Genomic DNA, 23,054 nt, shown 5'->3' with positions numbered 1-23,054 from the left:
CTGAGGCCAGGGGGCCCGGGTGCGCAGGAATGGCGGGAATACCCAACCTCCCCCGGCTCTGCGAGAGGCGTTGGCCGGAGAGGCCGCAGGCAGCGTCACTAGCCCAACCCGAGCATCATCCATTGTCTGACTGACAGCCTCGCTCTAGGCAGGCGGAGTTGCGCTGGGCGGGTCAAGTGGCGGCTGGTGGGCGTGTCCTCCGGGGCGGGGGCGGTGCTCTTGCGCGTGCCGGTTCTGGCCCCTGGCTGCGGGAGCGAGCGGGAGAGGGGCCGGGTCTGTCAGCGCAGCCGGAGAACGGAGTAGGAGTCGCCATGGCCGCTACCGCATGGATGCCCACGGTAAGCGGGTCCCCTGTGCTTGCCCTTGCCGGGGTCTGGCCCTTCCCCCCCCGTGGGGGCTGGGATCCCGGGGAGGGACCCCCGCCCTATTGCGTCCCGATGCTCCCCTGGCTGCTGCCGGGCGCGGGGGGCCTTGTCCGGGTGTCGGGGGGCGCGGCCCAGTGCCCGCGCTGCGTTGCTCCTCCGCCCGCTGCCCCCAGGTGTCCGCAGTTGGGGGAACCGGGCCCCAGGCCTGCTCGTGCCCTTGACTCCTTGGTGCAGGGAGCTGGGAAGCCGCAGGCCCGGCGGATGGGAGGGGGAAACGGGCCTGGCTGCTCAGTGGGGTGCACGGTTCTGAGGAGTCAAATGCCACTGCCCTTGGTTCAGTCTAGGCAGACCCTGTTTAGTGCCTTTGAATCCCCTCGCCGCTCCTCTGGATGGAGGGAGCTAGGACAGTGGTGACCTTTCCTTCCTGTCCTGTAACGCCTCCCCCTGAGGACAGAGGGAGCCAGGCAACTACCCCGGCTACTTGCTTCCCCACAACTGCAGATCTTAAAATAGCCAACTTATTATTGTAATTTCATAATTATTTTAGCACTGGGAAGAACATTCTTACTTTCCTGTTGAGCTGGACTTGCTTTCCTTTCGCCTCCTGTTTGTATCTTACAGTACTTACATTTGTAAGACATTTGTTCTCAAGTTACTGACATTAGTATTTTCCATTCTTTATCTACTACATGCCAAGGTCCTATTCTGTACTCTTTGTGTCCATTAGCTAATGGTTTTCTGAGAGGCTGCCACACTTGGATTGTGTGGGGTTTCTTGAGCATGGTGGTGTTGTCCATGGACACACACTTGGTTCTTACCAAGGTTAAATGTTTTGAAGGCTCCTGTACTTAGGAAAATTGCACATTCTGATTATTTCTTGTAAATGTGCATCCATTGGTGTTTGCACATAACAGAGCAGTAAAATCCTTATTCTTCAAACTAGCAGCAATGCAAATAGAGTTCACCTTACCCCTGCTGTCCCTCATATTTTAGCAATAAAACAGGAGATAATTAACTTTTCCTGAAGCTCAGTAATGTGCATTTTTGAATGCATTTACTGTTACTTGTGTTTTTGAATAAGCTACTAACAACTTGCTCCCATATACTCCTTTTATTTAATATTTTATAGTTAGACTAAAAATGGATCCTAATGATAGGATCACCTTCACAATGAATTAATGGTATCTCTTTCATTCTGGAGTCTGGAAAAAATAAGCTTCTTAATACTTTGTATTTATATTCTAACTAGCAGTCCTCTGCACTCGTGTCCACCAACACTTTGTTTTTTGAAAATGGTAGTTATTCTGGAAGCTGTTCCACAGACATGGTCAATTGTGTTGGATAAACAAGAATAAAATTCTTCTGCTCTGCTTGAAAGATGCCTAGCTTATACTTAATAGCATCCACTTACTGTCCACGACATAGTGAACAATACTTTTCAGTATTTTCCAGCGAACAATAAACTTTTACTTTCAGACCTGCACTCGACATAGCATATGCCAAATCATTGAAAAATTCAACCTCTTTGAGCCCTCTGTTAAATTTTTACTAATTTGGACAAAAACAGTTTTGATTCATTGAAACCTAATTAAGGCCATAACAGAGCAATCTGATCATCTAGTCAAAGGCCCTACATAACACAGGCTATAGAATTTCAGTGTTTGAATCCTATATCAAGGTCATAACTTCCAGTAAACACAGGTCTGATTCCCAGTCCCCTGTTCCAACCACTATACTACACTAGCGGTCTGTAATACAGTTCCCTGTCTATAATTTTCACTTGTCTCCAGAGTTATCCCTTGGTACCACAGGCAAGAACTATGCCATGAAGACCCCCAGGTGTTTATGTAGCTAAGCCAGTTCACCTTTTCTGTTGTGTCTGCTTCTCTCTCAAGTGTGTAGCTTGTTATGATATGCAGCGCTTGCTGTTATGACATTGTACGTTTCATGTTCAGTTACAGGTCAGAATGAATCTTAGCTGTAATTAACTTTTCTACAGCATTCATTACAATATCCTAGATGAGAACTACATAATTTCTAATCATCTTGCCTACACTCTGTCCTCCTTGTCATACAGTTATGTTAATGCCAACTCCGCATAAGTGTCAAAGACCTATGGTGGGAGGTTACAGTAGTAAGTTTCAGGTGAAATGTGTCTGACTGTCCTTTATCCAGCCCTTCCAACTGGTACTTACTTCAGTATGACATGATGTATCTATAGTTTAGTCTGCCCATGTACAACTTTTTACTGTATATGTTAGAATGGGTTATAATAAACTAGTTGGTTTTCAAACTAAAAGTATCTCTTTAGTATACACCCTTCTTAAGAATTGTCTAAATATCATTGCATCAGGTACTTTACTAGTAATATCACCACATTTAAAACAGACTAGTAGTTAAAATTCCACCATATTCATGAATGCAATCCAGATATGAAAATGCCAAGAGTGGTATTTTAACAGAAGGTAAATCTGCCATGGGCTTCAATGGTAGTAAGACCAATGCTGAGTGCTTTTGAAAATCCTATCCCAGGTATTTAAGTGCCATGAAAGCTGCTACTAATCAAATCTTGCAGCAAAATCCTTGGGGTAAATTTTCAATACTTGTAAAGACAGTGTTTTCATATTTCATGACTTGTTCTGTTTGTCACAAATTTGCTGTAAGTTTCTGTGCAGCTTTATATCAGCTCTCCATGTTCAGCTTCTTGTCTTATTGTGTCCTTGTACTTTCCTGTCTGTATCCATCTGTTGTCTCTTTGGGGCAGGGATCATCTTTTTATTCTGTGTGTGCACAGTACCTAGCACAATGGGGTCTTGGTACTTAACTGGAGCTATTGGGTAATACAGCCATAAACATAAAAAAGTTAGTCAACCATTAGCCATATAACTGGACCCAAAGATGCAATAATTTTAAAGTGTAATATCTGAGTGTGTTCCCTTCATTTCCATGGCTTTCATGGACTGTGCCTCTACAAATTTTTGTTCCTATAATAAAACATTTCTTTCTCACCACTTATTGGACACAAGGACAAATATTTAACGGAGACTCCAAAGTTCTCTTATTTTAGACTTCAAAATCCACATAGTGTTTGTGGTGGAATTTACTCTTTTCCTAACATTCAGTCAATATATTACAAGCTCATTGTCAAAATTCATAAAGAATGGAAGAAATATTTGTTGGTAGCAGAGTGTACATTTAAAACTCTTGAAAGTACAAGACAGAATAATTAAAATGTTTGCAAACTGAAAGTTTTGGTCATCTGAAGAAAATATTTATATACTAAATGTATGACAACTAATGTTAGCAAAGATATTCCTAGTATAAAATGTGACCTGAAATAAGTGTACTATAAAATGCAAACCTGCTGCAGTATTAGAAATTAATATTGTCTTGCTTTCTGTTCACACACTAAAATATCTTTAAAAACAACGAGGAGTCCTTGTGGCATTTAGGGACTAACACATTTATTTGGGCATACGCTTTTGTGGGCTATAACCCACTTCATCAGATGTATGGAGTGGAAAATACAATAAGCAGGGATAAATATACAGCACATGAAAAGATGGAAGTTGCCTTACCAAGTGGGGGGTCAGTGCTAATTAGGGGAATTCAATGAGGGTAGATGTGGCTTATTCCCAACAGTTGACAAGGTGTGAATATCAACAGAGGGAAAATTATTTTTTGTAGTGATCCAGCCACTCCCTGTCTTTATTCAGGCTTAATTTGATGGTGTCAAGTTTGCAAATTAATTCCAGTTCTGCAGTTTTATGTGCTGTATATTTATCCCTGCTTACTGTATTTTCCACTCCATGCATCTGATGAAGTGGGTTATAGCCCACGAAAGCTTATGCCCAGATACATTTGTTAGTCTCTAAGGTACCACAAGGACTCCTCGTTGTTTTTACTGATACAGACTAACATGGCTACCACTCTGAAATAACTTTGTTTTTACAGGTATCTCGGTTGCTGGGAGTTTTCAAAAACCAAAAACAGGTGACCAGATGTTTTAGTAGTGCTGTGAGTATAATAGTATTTTTTTTTCTTTTGAGAAGTTTCTCAATAAAAGTACAGGGCAACTTACTGAATAAGATAGGGTTGCTATATTACCTGTCCACACACTTTTAAAGATAAGCTGCAAGTACAATGGCCATATGCTATTATGCCATGTTGGATTTCTATTGACTAACTTTAGCACCAATATCTTTTGACAATTTCACATTCAAAAGAATCATATATTCTTAGACAAATAATTTGAATAACTGCTTATGAAAAATTATAGCAATTGCATGGAAAAAATCACATAATTGGGTCACATTAATAGGATAGTGATGGCTTAGAAATCAACCCATCTGAAACTGCTACAGAAACTTCAATGGCAACGTTGTTGAGAAGCTTCTAAGCATCTTTTTATTTTGCAAACTTTTCTATAAGCAGTAGACTTACTTGCTGTTTAGCAAATGTCTTGTAGCTTTATTCAAGTCTATACCTATGAAGTCTTTAAAGAATTCTGTAAACACTTTTATACCAGTATTAACACTGACATTTTAAAACTGCTGCTTTTAGAATATCTAGACACCTGTCCTTTTGAAGTCCCTCTGTAATGCTTCATTTTAGCTTACAATATGATTGTGTGATTTTTCTCTTGAGCTTGTTTTTGTAAGTGATTTGTTTATATTTGGGTTTCTTACCCTCTGTGTGTATGTACAAAATGCACACAAGCATGCTCTTGAAGCCTCATTTAAAGAGGGTTTTGAAGAATGCTCTGACTGATGTATGTATCAAGGCTACGCCTACTCTTTTATGGGTGGTGTGCATTTCAGGAGAGAATGGCTTTTAATGCTATCATTATAGCTCTGCACTGTGAGTTATAAAACATTTGGGAAAAAGAGAAACCAAGAAGTTGCCCATGGCTTGTATATTAGTGAAATAATTAAGAATGGGTGTTGCACCTCAGGCTCCAGGTACACTAGAGTTAGCATTTCAAACTTAATGCAGGATCTTACATCCTACTTTTGAGTGTACTATAGCCACACATTGCAATGTAACCAATTATATCAGTGGGGGAGAAAGAAAACACAAGCATAACAGCTGAGCAGTCAGCCTAAGTGTCAGAGGACATGGCAATTCTTGAAGACATTCAAATAATTATGTATTTAACATTTCTGATGAGCCTTATAAATAGCAGTCCCCACATCCCCATTAGTTTGTTTCCTTTCTCTGAATCTCCACTTTCTCTTTTCTTTATAGATAACCTTAATGACTGTTTCATTCAAAAGAAATTCAGATACTCAGCATTTCAATGTATATTTTGTATCTTGTGTGGCCAATTGTGAAACATCTTTTGTGTTTTCACAGTGATCCTAATCAGGGCTTTTTCAGATAACATTGTATCTGGGGCTGCTTTTATTGATATCAAAAGACTCCTATGGATGTTGGTCTGAAAACTAAACGCCTATTTCTAAGATTCAAAATGAATAGTAAAAGTAAACCTGGAGTAGCAGTTCTTAGATCTTTAAACCAAGTTTGATCATGTACTTCCCTAGACACCTGATGAGTCCAAGCTGTGCAGTCAGTTTCCTCTGCTTCAGGGATGACATCAGAAACAAAGTGCTGGGGAAACTCAGCAGAAGTTATGGTGGAAAAATAACTTCATTTTGCTAAAAATAAGTTAGCCAAATAAGTGAAGCTTTTTTAAAATGAATGTTGGACTTCACAAAATTAAGAAAATAACCTTCAAACAAAATCTTCTCTAGGAATAAGTTAGCATGACTGGAGCCTGTTGTAGTGTAGGATAGGTCCTAGTATACATGACATAACTGGATAATGCTGTGTCCTGTACAAAGTGCCAGGAAGAAATAAATACCTGTATTGTACTGGGGAGGAATGTGAATAGCAAGGCTGCTTTTCAATTAGGTTAGCCACTTCTTCTGTATTTCAGAAAGACTGAGGCACCAGGTGGATTCTTTGGAACACTATGCAAGCTGTTTGTCTGGGAAACAGACTTCCTGCTTGCACTCCTCTTTAGTGCAGTGCCTTCTTTAAAGTGACTTTGGGAATTGAGTGATTGTTTTCTGTTCTAGCAACTAGCTTGATTTTCACCAAAACACTTGTAAATGCTCTGATGAATGCAATGTTCCTGAGGTCTACTATCTGACTTCTTGCATAGGTACAGACAGTAACTTTAATCCCAGGAGATGGCATAGGACCGGAGATTTCTGCTGCTGTTATGAAGATTTTTGATGCTGCTAAAGTAAGCAATTCATTTGCCTTGTTAGTCATGTACATTACAACTTGAAGTGAGTGTTTGCATAGGGATTTTACTTGTGACTTCTGTTTAAGTTTGTGGGGGTTCCACTTTGGAATTTTTCACCGAATTGTCAAGTGTCTGGGTTGTATCTCTAGCCAGAAAAAGAAAAAATACTGAAGCTCTGTATATAACATAACGGAGTGGTTAGGGTTGCAGTATCAGGACAGAGCCTGTACTTCTTGGGCAAAGGAATGGGAAGCTCACAGCAAATACTGTGTTTTTAATTCTTAGAAATTTAAGCTACAGTATTTTGTGTGAAATAATTATCTAATTGAGTAAATATGTAGCAACTGATCGAAAGGTGTTTTTTTGTCCACTTTGATTTGTGGATACAAGTAAAAGAAAAACGTACATTAAAAACATTGGCTTGTTCTTAGCAATGTATCTGAAATTAATCCACTATTGCTTTAAACTAGGGCTATCAATTAATTGCAGTTAAGTCATGCGATTAACTCAAAAAAATTAACTGTGATTAAAAAAATTAATCGCGATTAATCACACTGTTAAAACAATAGAATACCAACTGAAATTTATTACATATCTTGGATGTTTTTCTACATTTTCAAATATCTATTTCAATTACAACACAGAATACAAAGTATACAGTGCTCACTTTATATTTATTACAAATATTTGCACTGTAAAAATAAAGAAATAGTATTTTTCAATTCATCTCATACACGTATTGTTGTGCAGTTTCTTTATCATGAAAGTGCAACTTACAAATGTAGGTTTGTTACATAACTGCACTCAAAAACAAAACAATGTAAAACTTCAGGGCTTACAAGTCCACTCAGTCCTACTCCTTGTTCAGCCAATTGCTAAGAGAGATAAGTTTGTTTATATTTACAAGAGATAATGCTGCCCACTTAATTACAATGCCACCTGAAAGTGAGAACAGGCATTTGCATGGCACTGTTGTAGCTGATATTGCAAGATATTTATGTGCCAGATGTGCTAAAGAATCATATGCCTCTTCATGCTTTGGCCATTGTTCCAGAGGGCATGCTTCCATGCTGATGACACTTGTTTTAAAAAAAATAAAATAAAATGCATTAATTAAACTTGTGACTGAACTCCTTGAGAGAGAATTGTATGTCTCCTGCTCTGATTTACCCACATTCTGCCATATATTTCATGTTATAGCAGTCTTGGATGATGACCCAGCACATGTTCGTTTTAAGAACAATTTCACTGCAAATTTGACAAAATGCAAAGAAGACACCAATGTAAAATTTCTAAAGATAGCTACAGCACTCAACCCAAGATTTAAGAATCTGAAGTGCCTTCCAAAATCTGAGAGGGATGAGGTGTGGAGCATGCTTTCTGAAGTCTTAAAAGAGCAACACTCTGATGTGGAAAGTACAGAACCCAAACCACCAAAAAACAAAATAAACGTTCTGCTGGTGGCATCTGACTCATGGTTATGAAAATGAACATGCATTGGTCTACACTCCTTTGAATGGTTATCAAGCAGAACCAGTCATCAACATGGACGCATGTCCCCCGGAAATGGTGGTTGAAGCATGAAGGCACATATGAATCTTTAGTGCATATAGCATGTAAATATCTTGCGACACTAGGTACAATAGTGCCATGTAAACACCTGTTCTCACTTTCAGGTAACATTGTAAACAAGAAGCAGGCAGCATTATCTTCTGCAAATGTAAACACACCTGTTTGAGCAATTGGCTGAACAAGAAGTAGGACTGATTGGACTTGCAGGCGCTAAAGTTTTACAGTGTTTTATTTTTGAATGCAGGGGTTTTTTTGTACATAATTTTACATTTGTAAGTTCAACTTTCATGATAAAGAGACTGCACTACAGTATTTGTATGAGGTGAATTGAAAAATACAATTTGTTTTTTACAGTACAAATATTTGTAATCAAAAATAAAGTGAGCACTGTACACTTTGTATTCTGTGTTGTAATTGAAATAAATATATTTGAAAATGTAGAAAACATCCAAAAATCTTTAAATAAATGGTATTCTATTATTAACAGAGCGATTAATTGCGATTAATTTTTTTTAATTGCTTGACAGCCCTACTTTAAAACTATTTTCCTTTGCAATATGGAAACCTAACATGTCCAAAGATTGATATAGTACATATGCAGAGAACTTACTCAGAATTTAAGAGAAGATGCATACAAAATCAAAATGTACCTCTTCTGAAATAACCTTGGTAAGTTAAAATGGTTTCCCATCATTGGTACCAAAAAGGAGTTTATCCTTAAAATTCTTCTTCCCACTACAAGATAGCTTTTTCCACAGTTGGCTTAGATTAACTACTTTTAATTATAGGGGGTATAACTTTATATTAAAGAGCTCATGCATAGTTCAGTTTTGAGAGGCAGGGAATAGACTTATCACTGTTGTATTTAACACCTGAGAGAGATGGAAAGGGAATGTTTAGTTTGGATTACTCCTGATAGGAAATCAACTCATTCAAGATTAAAAAAAAGCATGTTAACATTTACTGGAAATTCTCTAATTTGTTCAGTTTCAAAGATGGTGGTTATTTAAGGAGCATAGAATACAGTTATACTCTTCTTCTCTTACACTCCTTCCTGAAAAAAATTAACATGTGGCAACCTTTCGTAACAGGGAGATTCCCTAGGTAAATGAAAAATTAAGACACTGGTGATGAGTGGGACTGACTGGAACATTCACAGCATTCTATTTCGGCATGCAGCCCAGTCAAATCTGTTCCTGTCTGTTAAACAGGATCAACAAGAGCTCTTAATTACAAAGTTGAATTTTAAAAGTCTTTTAAAATTCATTTTGTATTTCTTGAAAATAACATGAGATAGATCACCATACGGAAACCACAAGCTTGAAAGTGTAGATAGCATAGTGCAAGTAGTTCTAATTATATAAGTCTGGAAAAATATTATAGTAGGCATCTCATAGTGCCTTAGTAGTTAGTTACATTCTCCTTTAAAGAGTTAGGCATGTGAAAACAGGAGGTTATAAACAGTTCTCTGGGCTGAAATATCCTATGCTTGTCAGCTCTGAGATAAATTACTTTGGGAGGTTTGAGCAAAATCAAATCCAAAGGGATTTTGCTGAAACCTCCCAAAGTAATTATATGCACACACACGCTTACAAAATTCCTAATTCAGAAGATAATGTGGAACAAATGTGTTTAGGCTCCTATTCAGTGGGAAGAGAGAAATGTTACAGCTATCCAGGGACCAGGAGGAAGGTGGATGATTCCTCTAGATGCCAAAGAATCCATGGATAAAAACAAGATGGGACTGAAAGGTACTGCAGAGGTTAATGTTGAGCTATTAAAAGCAACTGTTGCTTGTATTGTGTGTGTGTGTGTGTGTGTGGGGGGGTGTTCTTGGAAGTATGTGTGGCGATGTAAAAGACAAAGTACTCTACACCGTACTAGAATGGCTAATTCTAGGGTACAAACTGCATGACAGCAGTCATATGAAACTTCAAAGCATGACCTTTATTTCAACTTTTAGTGTAGCTTTCTCATTTAATGAGTGGACATTCCTAGCCAGAATCAGCCAGTGTGTAGGTAAGTATCCTTGGAGTTTCCCTGTGTGAGACCTACCCACACCATTTCATAAATGGCATTGCATTTCAGTGAATGAATATAGCAATTGGGGTGTGTTGAAGGGTTGACTCACTGGTGGCATTACCCTTCGTGACTGGGCATAGTGTACCAGGCTTTCTTCCTCTGGTGCCCCCTGCCAACAGCTGCTCCAACTCGAGTGGTCTGCCGCTTCTCATGACTTAGTCCTGTGACCAGGTCACTTATAGTGCACCTTCCAGAGGAACAGTCCAACAAACAAAAGTCCAGTGTCCTTCCATCAGGTCTTTCTCCCCCCAGCTCTGGGCCCTGAGGTCCTTACGCTCATCTCAGGGTTTCAAAAGTCCATATTCCCTTAAGGGGGCTTGACACCACCTTCTCTTGCAGCTGGCAGGGGAACCCAGGTCCTCGTACACAAACTTTGGGTTCCAGCTCAGGGACTGTTTAGTGAGCAGGCAAGGTCTGTCAGTTCTGACCTGCCACCTCCCTGGGTTTCTTTCTACCTCAACCTGTCAACAGCCCCTTCCTGGGCCCCTTGGTACCTGTATTTGTCTCAGGTGCCACACCTTTTCCATCTCCCTAAGCTCCATGACCTTGCAAGGTGCACCTTTTTTTAGGGCCATGGCTCATAGGGGTCCCTCGCTTGGAGTCCCCCAACAAATCTCAACTGAAAAAATAAATGTAAGCCAACTTTTGCCCTCCTCGAGCTTGACCTTTTTATTCAGTTTTCCCTGTACTCCATTCCCCAGTTAAATGCCTCCCAGGGGTCTGTTCTGGGAAATCTAGTCCCTGCCTTTTTATCAGAGTTGCTCCACCCTAGTGGCTGCACCATGTCTCTCCTTGTCCTTTACCAGATGTTCTTAGGAGAGGATCCCAAGACCATCTGTTCCCCCAGGTCTCCTCTTCCCTCTACTGCCCTGAAGTCCTTCCCTGGCCCATCAGACCTCTCTATATCTCCGAGACGGATTTCTAAGTTCTGACCTGTAGCCCTCTTCTGTTCTGGTCTTCCTCTTTATATTAACCATTCAGCTCTTTCCCATCTGGGACTCATCTTCCATTGAACCTGACCCACCCTGCAGGTACATTAATTAAGCCCTCTTTGGTTAATGCTTTTAGTCTCAGTGGAGGTATACCCCCCCCCCCTTACAGGGTGACATTTTGTGAAAGCCCAAACAAAGGCGCATGCCACATGTCAGTCAGAGCTCTGTGGACGCCCGAAAGCTTGTCTCTCTCCCCACCAAAAGTTGGTCCACTAAAAGATGTTACCTTGCCCACCTCTTCAGTCTTTAGTGTCAGACTTTTCATGGGTTCACTAGGAGGACTATTAGAGATGGGAATATTATTATTAATAGAACCCTGAACTGGAGCCCATATCTAAAACAGCACAAACCGGTTCCCCTGCTGCTGGAATACTTCGTAGCCAGAATGTGATTCCTTCTTATTCTCATTGAGTAACACCTTACTCCCCAAGTAGTCCTATTGAATTCAGTGAGAATGCTTGTGGTGTTACTCAACATGAATAGAGGGGTCACAAATTGGCTCTTAAACAGTAGAATAACTTCACTCTTTAATGGTCTACAGGGAGAGTTCTTCACCCTTTCAGCTCTAGTCAACACAAGACCCTAACAAGGGAACCCAGGTCTCCCATGAGACTGTGCCTAGACCTATCTCCGATGGTTGTAGTGAATTTAAACTCTAAATTGGTGCTTTTCTCTCACTCATTCCTGTTGTATATTATAGGACCTTTAAAAACACCCATAGCTGCTGGGCACCCTTCGATGAATCTGCTGTTGCGTAAAACCTTTGATCTTTATGCAAATATTCGTCCCTGTGTCTCGATTGAAGGATACAAAACACCTTACACAGATGTAAATATTGTCACAATTCGAGAGAACACAGAAGGAGAATACAGTGGAATTGAGCATGTGGTATGTTATTGGGAAACAGTTAATTTTCTGGCAGGGTTTTCTTTTCTCTGCAAATTGCAAACTTGTATGTCAAAATTAGGAAATTTGTTTTTTTTTAAATTAACTCTGATTCAGAATTTATTTTTAATGTGAAATGCCTTGTGTACAGTGCTTTTCAGATACTTGCCCATCAGAATTATATGATGCTGTTCCAAATCTCCACACTATCAACTCCTGCTTTATAAATCAGCTTAAGTTTTAACTTGTGATAACTGTCTGTTTTTCAGATTGTTGATGGTGTTGTACAGAGTATCAAACTCATCACAGAAGAAGCAAGCAAACGTATTGCTGAATTTGCTTTCGAGTACGCCAGAAACAATCATAGAAGCTATGTTACTGCAGTGCACAAAGCAAACATTATGTATGTTGACATCATAAAGTAACAAACTCTTACGAATGGATTTAAAAACTATGGATTTTGCGGTTTTCAAGATGCAAAGTAACTTGTGAAATCTCCCTCTGATGTGTAACACTCATTAATGCTAGTGGGGAAAACCATAAGCAACATGGGGAAAATTGACCCAGTGTTGGTGGGGCTGCATTAGTTACATACTCAAATCACTGACAAGTTAGTATACTCCTTCTCTCTGTACTCTTACCTATTTTAATAGTAAACTTAAGAATAAAAAACACTAAAAGTGAAACTTGCACATATAGGCCTGGTCTACACTTAAAAATTAGATCAACCTAGCTATGTTGCTCACGGCTGTGAAAAATTTCACCCTGTGCAACGTAGTTAGGCCAGCCTAACCCCCAGTAGAGGACGTGGTTAAGTTCACAGCAGAATTCTTCCATTGTCATAGCTACCACCTCTTGGAGAGGTGGATTACCTACTGCAATGGAAAAACCCCTTCCATAGGAAGCATCTGGGCTACAGTGGCACAACTACAATGTTGTAGACTGTGACTTTCACCCAAGGATTTCAAAGCACTTCACAATAAGCCTCAGAATTGAGCCACAGTATGTATGGAATTGCATGACACTTCTTTGCCTGTTTTTATATACTCAGGCTTTAATTACAAAAGTGTCACTTTTGTTGGTCTTAGTAGTGCATACCATAGATAGATATTAAAGTGTTCTGGTCAAAAAACACTTGCATAGTACAAAATGTGCTTGTTGGGAGGATGTACTTTTCCAGATCTGATTTCTGGTTTACTTTGTCAGTCTCACTTCTGTCTTTAATGCAATTGACAAGTGCAGTTTAACTCACTGAGGTGTCAGTTCAGATCAGTTTTGTGGGTTCTGACAACCTAGCTCTCATTCTGTAAAGTAAGCATTGAGAAGTTCGATGTATATATTAAAATAAAACAAACCTTTGCTGTCCAAAGATAAGGACAAAGACTTTGCTCTGAACATATGGTAAATTGTAAGAAGGTTTTTAATGCAATGAAATCAGAAAAGTTAATGTATGAAGTAATTTTTTGCTCTATTGCTAAATTGGACTTTTAGGGCCAGATCTTGGCTTCTGGTGAGGCTGGTTTGTCATGACATAAAACAGCCTTATAGCTGCTTTAATCAGGCAGCTGGGAATTCCCCCCCCTTGTGAGGGGAATCCCCAAGTGGTCTAAGGCTGGCAGAGCCAATTCTGCGCCATCCTTTTCATACATGCACGTTGGGGGAGTGTTGGATGCAGGAGTGGGCCATGGTCAAACATACTTCTCTCTGGCAATTTCCTGCCCCTGGGGGGCCATTACAGGCCAGCCCAAATTAGAAATTGCCCTAATTTGCTCCAACAGTTGAATCAGCTCTTGGCTGATCCCACAAACCAGGAGGTGAAAAGCCACCTTTGGGTTCCCCAGTGTATCTCCAGTGAGAATCTGGCCTATATTTTTCTATTTGTTTGTTTCCAGAGGTGCATCCATACTTACCTTGATGCAGTTGCTTTTTAAAACTTGTTTACTCAGCCATGCTCTGTAACATTCTTCTCTTTGTCTAATTGCAGGCGAATGTCCGATGGGCTTTTTCTGAGAAAATGCAGGGAAGCTGCAGAAAACTATAAAGATATTAAATTTAATGAAATGTACCTTGATACTGTGTGTCTGAATGTGAGTACCTAATCTATTATATCCAGCTTTTTATAGTTATAAAACATGACCTTAAAATTAAAACAGTTTTCTTCCTAGATGGTACAGGATCCATCACAGTTTGATGTGCTTGTTATGCCGAACCTGTACGGTGACATCCTGAGGTAAGCAGAAGTGAGCTGGTTATAATTTAACCCTTAAAATACCATCACTTTCAAGATTACCATTCAGATTAAATGTTAGGCAAGTGAGTGTCTGTTTTCAGCATCCAGAAGGTTAAAACATAACCCTTTCAGATTCTCAATCCTAGAAAAAAAAAAAAAGCCGCAATTGAGAACCAAACACAGAATATCTTAGTATCGAGGGAGCTGTATGATGAGGCTGTACTTCATGGCATCAGAAGGGATGGTGTTTGTCCATATACCATGTAAATGTGATTCAGATATAAAAATGGAAGGATGTGTGTGAAATGAACATCTGTAAAATACTTACTAAGGTACCTTCAGTTACTGTTTCTCAGACAACTTTGTTTTTGAGGAATATTGTCAGTAGCACTCTGCCGTCAAAACAATTAATTTGACTTGTGAAGTCAACTGCCAGACCCATTTGCCATAAAACATTTACTTAATTGAATTTGATGCTGTTCTAATCACGTAGCAAAAACTAGTGTCTTTAATCTGGAGTCTTAAATGTGTGTGCATATAACTAAGAATTTGGTCCTTGCTTCTCTTGTATCATCCAGGAAATCCTAAAATGTTGTTTCTTATTTTGATTCAGGCCAAACTTTAAAAGAGTACCTTTCTACGGTTCTGGATGTTAGAATGTATTTTTAATATGTGATCCTAGTACAAACAAATAACTGCAGTCACCCCAAAACCAGGAAGGTGGTGGAGAGGGAGGAAACCCACTCCAGTTACAGCCCGCCGTGCACACTCCCACCCCAGAAGCCTTGGAAAAGAGAGAGGTTTAGTACAGAATAGCTTGCTTCCAGTTGTGGGTGGAATATGTACTCATTTGCATGCACTTTAGAACTACAGATTTTCTATACTACAACTGACATACAGTAAAGTGCAAAACACTGAATGGAGGATTTTAAACTCCTTACCAATCATTAGATAAGATAAATAAATGAAAATTATTTTAAAAACAATGTGTGTATGTAAAATACATGGAGATAAAATCCTAGGATTGCAGGGATTTCTCAGATTGTTGCTATTTGAGTTGCATGTGGCTTCATAGCCTTGTATTGGTTCTCTTCTAAAAGGTTAAGAAAGGAGTCTCATGGGCTCAGATTCACACAGGTGTTTAGGCTCCTAACTTCCATTGAAATCAATGGAAGTCAGAAGCCTATATACCGTTGTGGTTGTGGGCCATGATGTCTTGATTGTTGGGTGGCTGTTGCCTCCGGAAGAACAGAAATACCCACACAGGTGGCAGTAGCCCGATTTCTCGGAATTGGTATCAGGTTTTAAACTAAGGGTCCCTCCATGGATCCTAGTACTGCTCTGACTGTAGTTTTGCTTTAGCTGTGTAGATGAATGAATTCCTTAATTTACAATGTTTGTTACAGGCATTTTTGCATTTTAAATAGGTTTAATTCTTTTTGTGGCTCTTGGCGTCCCCCTGCAATGACGAAGTGGCTTTTGGCTGTTGCAGTTGAGTAAATCTGGTATAAATACCATTGTGAACTAATTCATTGTAGAATCATCTTTCACATTCTGTACAGATAATAGGGAAAAGACCACTTAGCTCAACAAGCAGCTCTCCTTTTGGTACCCAGAAGCACACCATTCTTCCTTTGCTACTGTATTCCCTAATCACCTTCTGGTTGAACAAAATATAGAGCTCAAACTAACTATGTGCTTTAACAGCTGGTAGTGTTTTCTCTGTAGTTGCTGTTGAAAGTTCTGCCTGATAGCTCCGCTTATTTTCCTGATGTTTAGCTGGCATCCTAGTTTGATTCTCCTCCACATTGTTGCTTATGTTCTTTTTACCTAGTATAGATTTCCCCGCCAATTTGAGTTCTAATGACAGTTCCTTAAAACATTTTACATTTGTGCTCAGTTTTGATAAAGGAGAGTTTCTTCATAAAGGTAGGTGGCCCCAACACACTCCCTTCCCTGTAAACTGCCTCTCTGCTCCTATGGCTTTTTGAAAGTGCCTTATGACATACTGCCCAAAATGTTCTACTCTCTGAACAGATATTGGATGACATTCCCTACCTTGAAGTGTGTAATGCCCAAAGTGACAAACAAAGGATGGAGGAGGGGGATACAAAATACAAGCAAAACTATTCCCTTTATTTTAAATTTAAAAAACGGTTATATAGACTGGTTTTAGAATAGCAGCCATGTTAGTCTGTATCCGCAAAAAGAAAAGGAGTACTTGTGGCACCTTAGAGACTAACAAATTTATTTGAGCATAAGCTTTTGTGAGCTACAGCTTGCTTCATCGGATGCATTCCCCACTTCCTGTTTGTTCAGCATTTATTGGGTGGCTGATTTCTTGTAGGCATTGGTATAAAAGTGGGTTTTGAATAGTTTTCTAAATATCAACATTTGATGATGCTTGTTTAATGTCTTCCCCTTTCAGGAAGGTGTTTTATGGGCACTTGTTGGCTTAGTCCTTGCTCATATTGATCTTGGAGGTAATCCCGCTAAAGTCAGATTTTTTGTGTTGCTTTCTTTAATTCTTTCACAGATCATGTAGGCTGTTCGGTAATGAAGTAGCAAAGCAATCTTGTGTCACTTAACACCTGTTTCCTTCAGTTTTGCATAATAGTTGTTAGTAATTCAGATTTCTTGTGAGCAAAGTTCTGGCCTCATTATAGGCAGCTCTTATAGGAAATATCTGTAATTTCTTGGGGAAAATGTTGGATTATACATTGAAGGACCTCCAAATAATTACATAAAACCCCTCAACTGATATTTCTCTGATTTTTTTTTTTTTTTTTTTATTTGTATTGGTATCATGGAGGGGGGTTGGGTACCTTTTTTATTGTGCTGATTGGCTGTCCAAACTTTCTTCTGCTGTATGCAAGTTTATAGTATTTTCCACCTTGCCTTATGATTTTGGTAAGCTCGATCCTGGAATTTGAAGTTCCCCTGTCATTTTTCTCATTAAACTGTTTTTGTTGGTCTAGTAGTCCTGCTCATCTTCAAACACGCTGCTGTAGTATAGCTAACTTATTACATGTTCTTTTTGCCACAGGGTTAAACACATTAACCGCTGGCTGTGTTGGCAGCTAAATTTTGTTTTATTAATATGGAATAAACTATTACAATAATCTCTTTATACCTTTTTGGTAGGAGGTTGTACCTTTGTAACTTATATGAAGAATTTTTTCTTCCAGTGACTTGTGTGCTGGATTGATTGGGGGCCTTGGAGTAACACCAAGCGGAAACATTGGAGCTAATGGAATCGCAATCTTTGAATCTGTAAGATCTGTTTTGCAAGAGGAAATTTTAATAACTAACTTTGCCTAGAAAGCTAAAGCTACAAGATATCCTGTAGCCATTACTGAAATACATTCTCTGCAAAATGTCTGACTGCTTTAATTGTGAAGCTTACTTAAATTCTGCATAAAAGGAAATGTTACTTTTAAAATGATTAGTTATTTCAATTGGCTTTTAACAGTCAAGGAAATAACGCAGTCAGTGCAGTGTTTTAAACGAAGATTTCAAATTTAAGAGTTTCACAGTAATCGTAATATTTATTAACCTATTTTAGAAAGGATCTTGAATAATTTTTAGTTGTCAGGGACATCATCTTTTAGGATATCCATGTCCTCTGGATTTTTAGGGGAAAGACTTTGAAAAGTACAGAGGAGTTAGGTGTCCAATTCCCATTTGCTCGCACTGGGAATTGGAAACCAGAATTAATTCCCCTTTCTTGATCTTTGAAACTCTTTCCCCACCCCCACCTTAAACTATTATGGTTTTGTATACTTATTGGATGAATACGCTTTGTTCAAAAGAATTAATATAGTAAGTTATTTCAAATTTAACTCAGATTAATTTTTCAATTGTCTAAATTACTTTAGATAACAAAACAGACACTAGATGCTTGATATATTGACTTCATAATATAGATAATTTCATTTTTATCTGTAGGTTCATGGAACAGCACCAGACATTGCAGGAAAAGATTTAGCAAATCCAACTGCCCTTCTTCTGAGTGCTGTGATGATGCTGCGTCACATGGGACTGCACGAATATGCCACAAAAATCGAGACTGCATGTTTTGAAACAATTAAAGCTAGAAAGGTATTCTCAGGGTTTACAGACAAAGTATTGACCTTATCACTTTTCATACCTCTACAATAATTAATATAGAACACCAAAGCCTAACCTGCAGATTATGAGGAGGATGCAGAGGCTCACTGTCTCAGCAGGAGTGGGCACACTGCCTTGGGAAATGCTGGGGGACTTGTAGATTCAGCTCTCTGAAAAGAGCACTAGCACCCCCTGAGTGTGTCTCCACCCTCATGTTGGGACAGACTCTGCTTATGAAGTCCTAGAGCTGAGATTGGGCCTGGCTCCTGTATGCACAACGGAGGAGTCTGCTTAGTTGGCCCCCATGGAATCTAAATTTTAAAATACAAAATTCTTTCTGTGTGTATATTTGGTGCTCAAGAAGGTGAAAGAACTGATTTTCCTATCTCTGGTTGAATCTAGTGTCTGTATGTCTTGTAAAGGCTTCATCACATAACTTTCCCAAAACATTTCGTTCCTGACCTATACCACCTTTGTTCCCATTCTGGACTCAGGTCTTTTCTAAACGTCTTCCCTGCAACCTCATTGACTTGGTGGGGTTACATGGGTGTAAACGAGGCCAGAATTGGACACACAAGCTAGATTTTGCTCAGTTGTGTGCATGGTTTCTCTTATGCAGTTAGTATCTAAGATTTGGAGGCCACCAAATAGATTTTCACTTGTAACTTGAGTAAAATTTGAATTCATGTTTCCAGAAGTTGAGCCTTACCAACTCTCTTCACTGCTATCTTGGCTTTCATCTTTTTAAAATGTAGGTGGGTGGATTCTAAAGATTGTGCTTTAAAAAAGGAACATTACTTAGCCACACTGGTGAAATTCTTTGGTCCAGGAGCATGGGAGGGTGCTTTGTAATTCCTCATAAGTGGATTTTTATGCAAATATTGAACAAGATAAAATGAACATCTTTTCATTTTATAACTGACCTATTTGTGGTGGCTGCTACTGTACATAGACACTTAAAAATCCAATTTAAATTACAAGTAAATACGAAGTGCTTCTGAAAAGCTCCAGATATACTGTCTGGAGTGGAAGTCCTTTATCTGTAGATCAGTAACACAGTGGTTGACAGAACAAGTATTAGTTTGCTACTGGCTCACTATGTGATGGATATCTCTGCTCACAATGCAGAGAACTCATCTTTCATTTAAAAATTGTATAGTGAAAATGACAAAAGACAAAACACAAATTATAAATTGTCATCTCTTATGCCTGCATGTCCTTCCATACACACTCTTAAGATCTTGCTGTATGTCTGAGACATTAGTCTCTATCATGCAAATTGCCCCATTATCATGCCTTATCAAAGGGGCCAGATAATGCTATTATCCCATATTTTGCCATCACAAGAGTAGTAAGACTAAAAATTTGAACATATGTCCATTGTACCTATTCAGCAGCTTTTCCCATCATTTAACTTTTTGCATTCTTCCCCTCCCCAATTATAGATCTTGCTCCTTGTAAGTTGGCTTGGCCATCCCTCCGAGTCTGCCTCTGAGGAAGACCACACCTCCATGCAGTCTGGTCTGCTACAGTACTCTCAAAAATAAGGAAAGGGGGAATTAGTGGTACTCAGTAGGCCACAGCCTTCAAGCAGGACAGGGCCACAAGCAGTCTGGGCTCTGGCCTGCAGTCAGACAGAGCTGTAGCACCAAGCACAGTCTATGGGGCTCAGACAGGGGCGAGCCTGAGGAGCGCCAGCCTCCTGGCTTAAGGAGAGGGAGTACTGCCCACCCCAGGGGTAGGGAGACGCGGTTCTGCCCAGCTGCACCGCATCCCAGCCCAGAGTCAGTGGGGAATCCACCCGAAACATGCTCACCGTGCTTCTAGCAGTACCGCTGCCAGACAATAGTCTGGTTCCCCACGGCTGCTTCCTACTCTCACCCTTGGTAGTAGCTCCTCAGCATCGGGTGTGGCAGGGCTCTCTGGAAGCTTGTGCACGTCCTCAGAGTAGCAGCAATTCTCCTTAGCATCCCACTCCAGCAGCAAGGAAGAAGTGTCTGTCTCTCTCAGCAGTTCCTTCTCAACTGAGTTGCTAAACTAGCTTTTTATACTTCCTCTTCCTGTCCCGCCCCTCTGCTTCCGACGTATGGGGTGTGGCCCTCCTGGTTCCACCCACCAGGCGGCTTGCTGCATTCCCTCCACATCCGCGTCTGAGGGAAGCTACGCCTCCTTGCCTCCTCAAGGACTATTAACATGCTAAGTTTCAACTTCTATATTTATGCTGCTGTTGTGTGGTTGTTATTTATAAATAAATAAAATCCTCCAGAAGTTTCATTGTGTAAGAATTACTCATCTTTGCCCTAAACCTAAGCATAAAAAACTTCAGCTCCCAAAAAAACTTCAGAAAGCTAACTCCTGGAAATATGAAGTTATAATAGTTGGGAGCTGTTTTACTGTGCAGCTAGGAAACCAAAGGACTTACAACAGTTTTAGCTAAATATGTTTTGGCAGTAATTCCAGCTAAATTATGAATAAAGATAAAATCACTAATCATAGAACCACAGGGTTAGAAGGAACGGCAAGGGTCATCTAGTCTAACCCCCTGCTAAGGTGCAGGATTTGTTGTGTCTAAACCATCCAAGACAGATGGCTATCCAGCATAATGATGGTGCTAAAGTCTTAACATGTGATAACCTACTACTGTGATGAAAACTTGCTGTTTGAATTTGCCTTCTGTACATGCTGCAATTTGCAAGCTCATTTCTATTAAAATTGTTGCAGTACAGAGAACCTTGGACAGTTAACATTGTTCCCTTGCATACATAATACCACATACTCTGTGTTCAGAATGTAAAATTAATTTAGAAGCTGCAATACTCAGATTACATTTTTTTAATTAAAATGTCTATTTTTTTCTCTCTCAGGTCCTAACAAAAGATTTGGGAGGGAATGCCAAGTGTTCGGACTACACAGCAGAGATCTGTCGCAGAGTACAGGATATTGACTAAAGTTTCCTCATATCACTAATGTTGCAATCACTCCAAATGGACACATTACAAATACATTATATAGTCATCTGCAATTCGTATACATTTGGTTTGCCTAACCCGAGAGAGAGCAAAGTTTTTAGATGGGGCCATTTTGTTAATAAATTTAGCCCAAATGGATACAAATAACGTTTGTGCCTGCTTTCAGTGGACTTTTTCCAAGTGCTTTGTTTTATTTATTACTCGTCTCTGGTGACATTTTTTTGTATAAGTGGATTCCTTTATTGTATCACTTGGAATTGTTTACCATTTTACATTTCAATTAAGTGGTTTTTACTTCTCAAAAGACTTGCTGTAAATATCAAGATGACTGAATTATCATGATTATAAAAGCACCTTTTAAAGAAAGCTTAAAATCTATTTTATTGGTCTTAGAATGGAATAAAATAGGCTTTTCAGCCTTAAAATAGCACAAGAAGACACTTTTGTAAACAAACGGGTATGAAACTTACTAGGAATGTTATATCAAAAGCAATGAAGAGACACTTTCAGGTGCTGTGATGTTCCAAGAAAAACAAAGTTCTCTAAATGCATGAATAAAGACTTAAAACCCTACAGATATTTAATCTCTCTTAAAATATGTTTCTGTATAAAAATCAAGGCATCAAAACAGATGTGAGAAATAATGCTAGTAAAGTAAAATCTTACAAACCTATGTATCCAAATATTCTTGTAAGGTGGCTCTGAGAGGAAGACTCTTATTTTACAATAGAGTTCTCCTAATGAGTAGATGATAAAATTCCTTGAATTCCATTCTATAGTGTCAGGCAGAAATATAAATTTTCTGTAGCTTTGTACTACAGTTTTTCTGTTATACTTTGTTTTTATGTATTGCATTGTCTGTTCTGATGTTTAAATGTACTGATTAGTAACTTCCTCAAATTCTGAATGTAACCGACGAGATAACAAGGGATTGCTACAGAGCTTGAAACTGAGTATCCTCTTGTACAATGATCTATAATTTTGGTTCTGTTGCTTAATATTTCTGGAACTTATAATCTGTCTTCACTATATGGGTGGATATGAGGTTTCTAAGCCTAGCAAAGACCATGAAGTTAAGTCCTCTTCTCATCTCCATATAGTGATATAATGGACACACGTGACAGATACTGACCTAAATGTCTTAGAATACTCCATCCCTACAACCTTTAACATACATATAAATCAAATTTCCTGGTTATGGTTCTGATCTGTACCCCAACTGTATTCAGCTTAATTCTGTCTATAGGTCCTATGCCACTAATTTCACTTATTTCCTTATTCAGTGTGGTGGTTTCAAAACCGAGCAATGCAAAGTCACTTCATTTTCCCCTGCAAAATAAGCATCCCAGCTTTTGTTATACTTCTGCTATCCTATGGCAGGGATAGGGACAAAGATTTTTTTTTCCTTGTGTATTCATAACTGCTTCTAGTGATAAAGGTAATTTTTCTTCTCTTGGATGTACCACAGCAGAGGTTGAGCTTGATTTGAATGTGCATGGTGAGGTTGCTATTCTCTTGATTCATTTGTATTATGCTAAGTAAGCAACTGAGTTACGTTTACGCACAAAGTGAGAAAATAAAGACTTCCCAAAGTCA

General features: G+C 39.3%; 1 protein-coding gene across 2 annotated transcripts; it reads left to right on the top strand.

Annotated features, from left to right (window-relative positions):
• Positions 1-244: 244 nt before the first annotated feature.
• Positions 245-23,054, top strand: IDH3A (isocitrate dehydrogenase (NAD(+)) 3 catalytic subunit alpha). 2 transcript variants are annotated; one of them, XM_077828220.1, is made up of 11 exons: positions 245-338; positions 4,320-4,382; positions 6,532-6,615; positions 9,827-9,941; positions 11,965-12,152; positions 12,419-12,552; positions 14,134-14,236; positions 14,315-14,379; positions 17,568-17,652; positions 18,328-18,480; positions 21,354-23,054. In XM_077828220.1, exons 1-11 carry the CDS (start codon positions 312-314, stop codon positions 21,435-21,437), a joined length of 1,101 nt encoding a protein of 366 aa, XP_077684346.1. In that variant the 5' UTR covers positions 245-311; the 3' UTR covers positions 21,438-23,054. The 2 variants fall into 2 exon arrangements, with proteins under 2 accessions (XP_077684346.1, XP_077684347.1); XM_077828221.1 differs by having other exon boundaries at positions 255-338; positions 4,320-4,358.

Source organism: Eretmochelys imbricata, chromosome 10, assembly GCF_965152235.1.
Source record: "Eretmochelys imbricata isolate rEreImb1 chromosome 10, rEreImb1.hap1, whole genome shotgun sequence".
NCBI lineage: Eukaryota > Metazoa > Chordata > Testudines > Cheloniidae > Eretmochelys > Eretmochelys imbricata.
The sequence above is the reverse complement of the archived record's forward strand: the minus strand, read 5'-3'. Positions and strand labels throughout refer to the sequence as shown.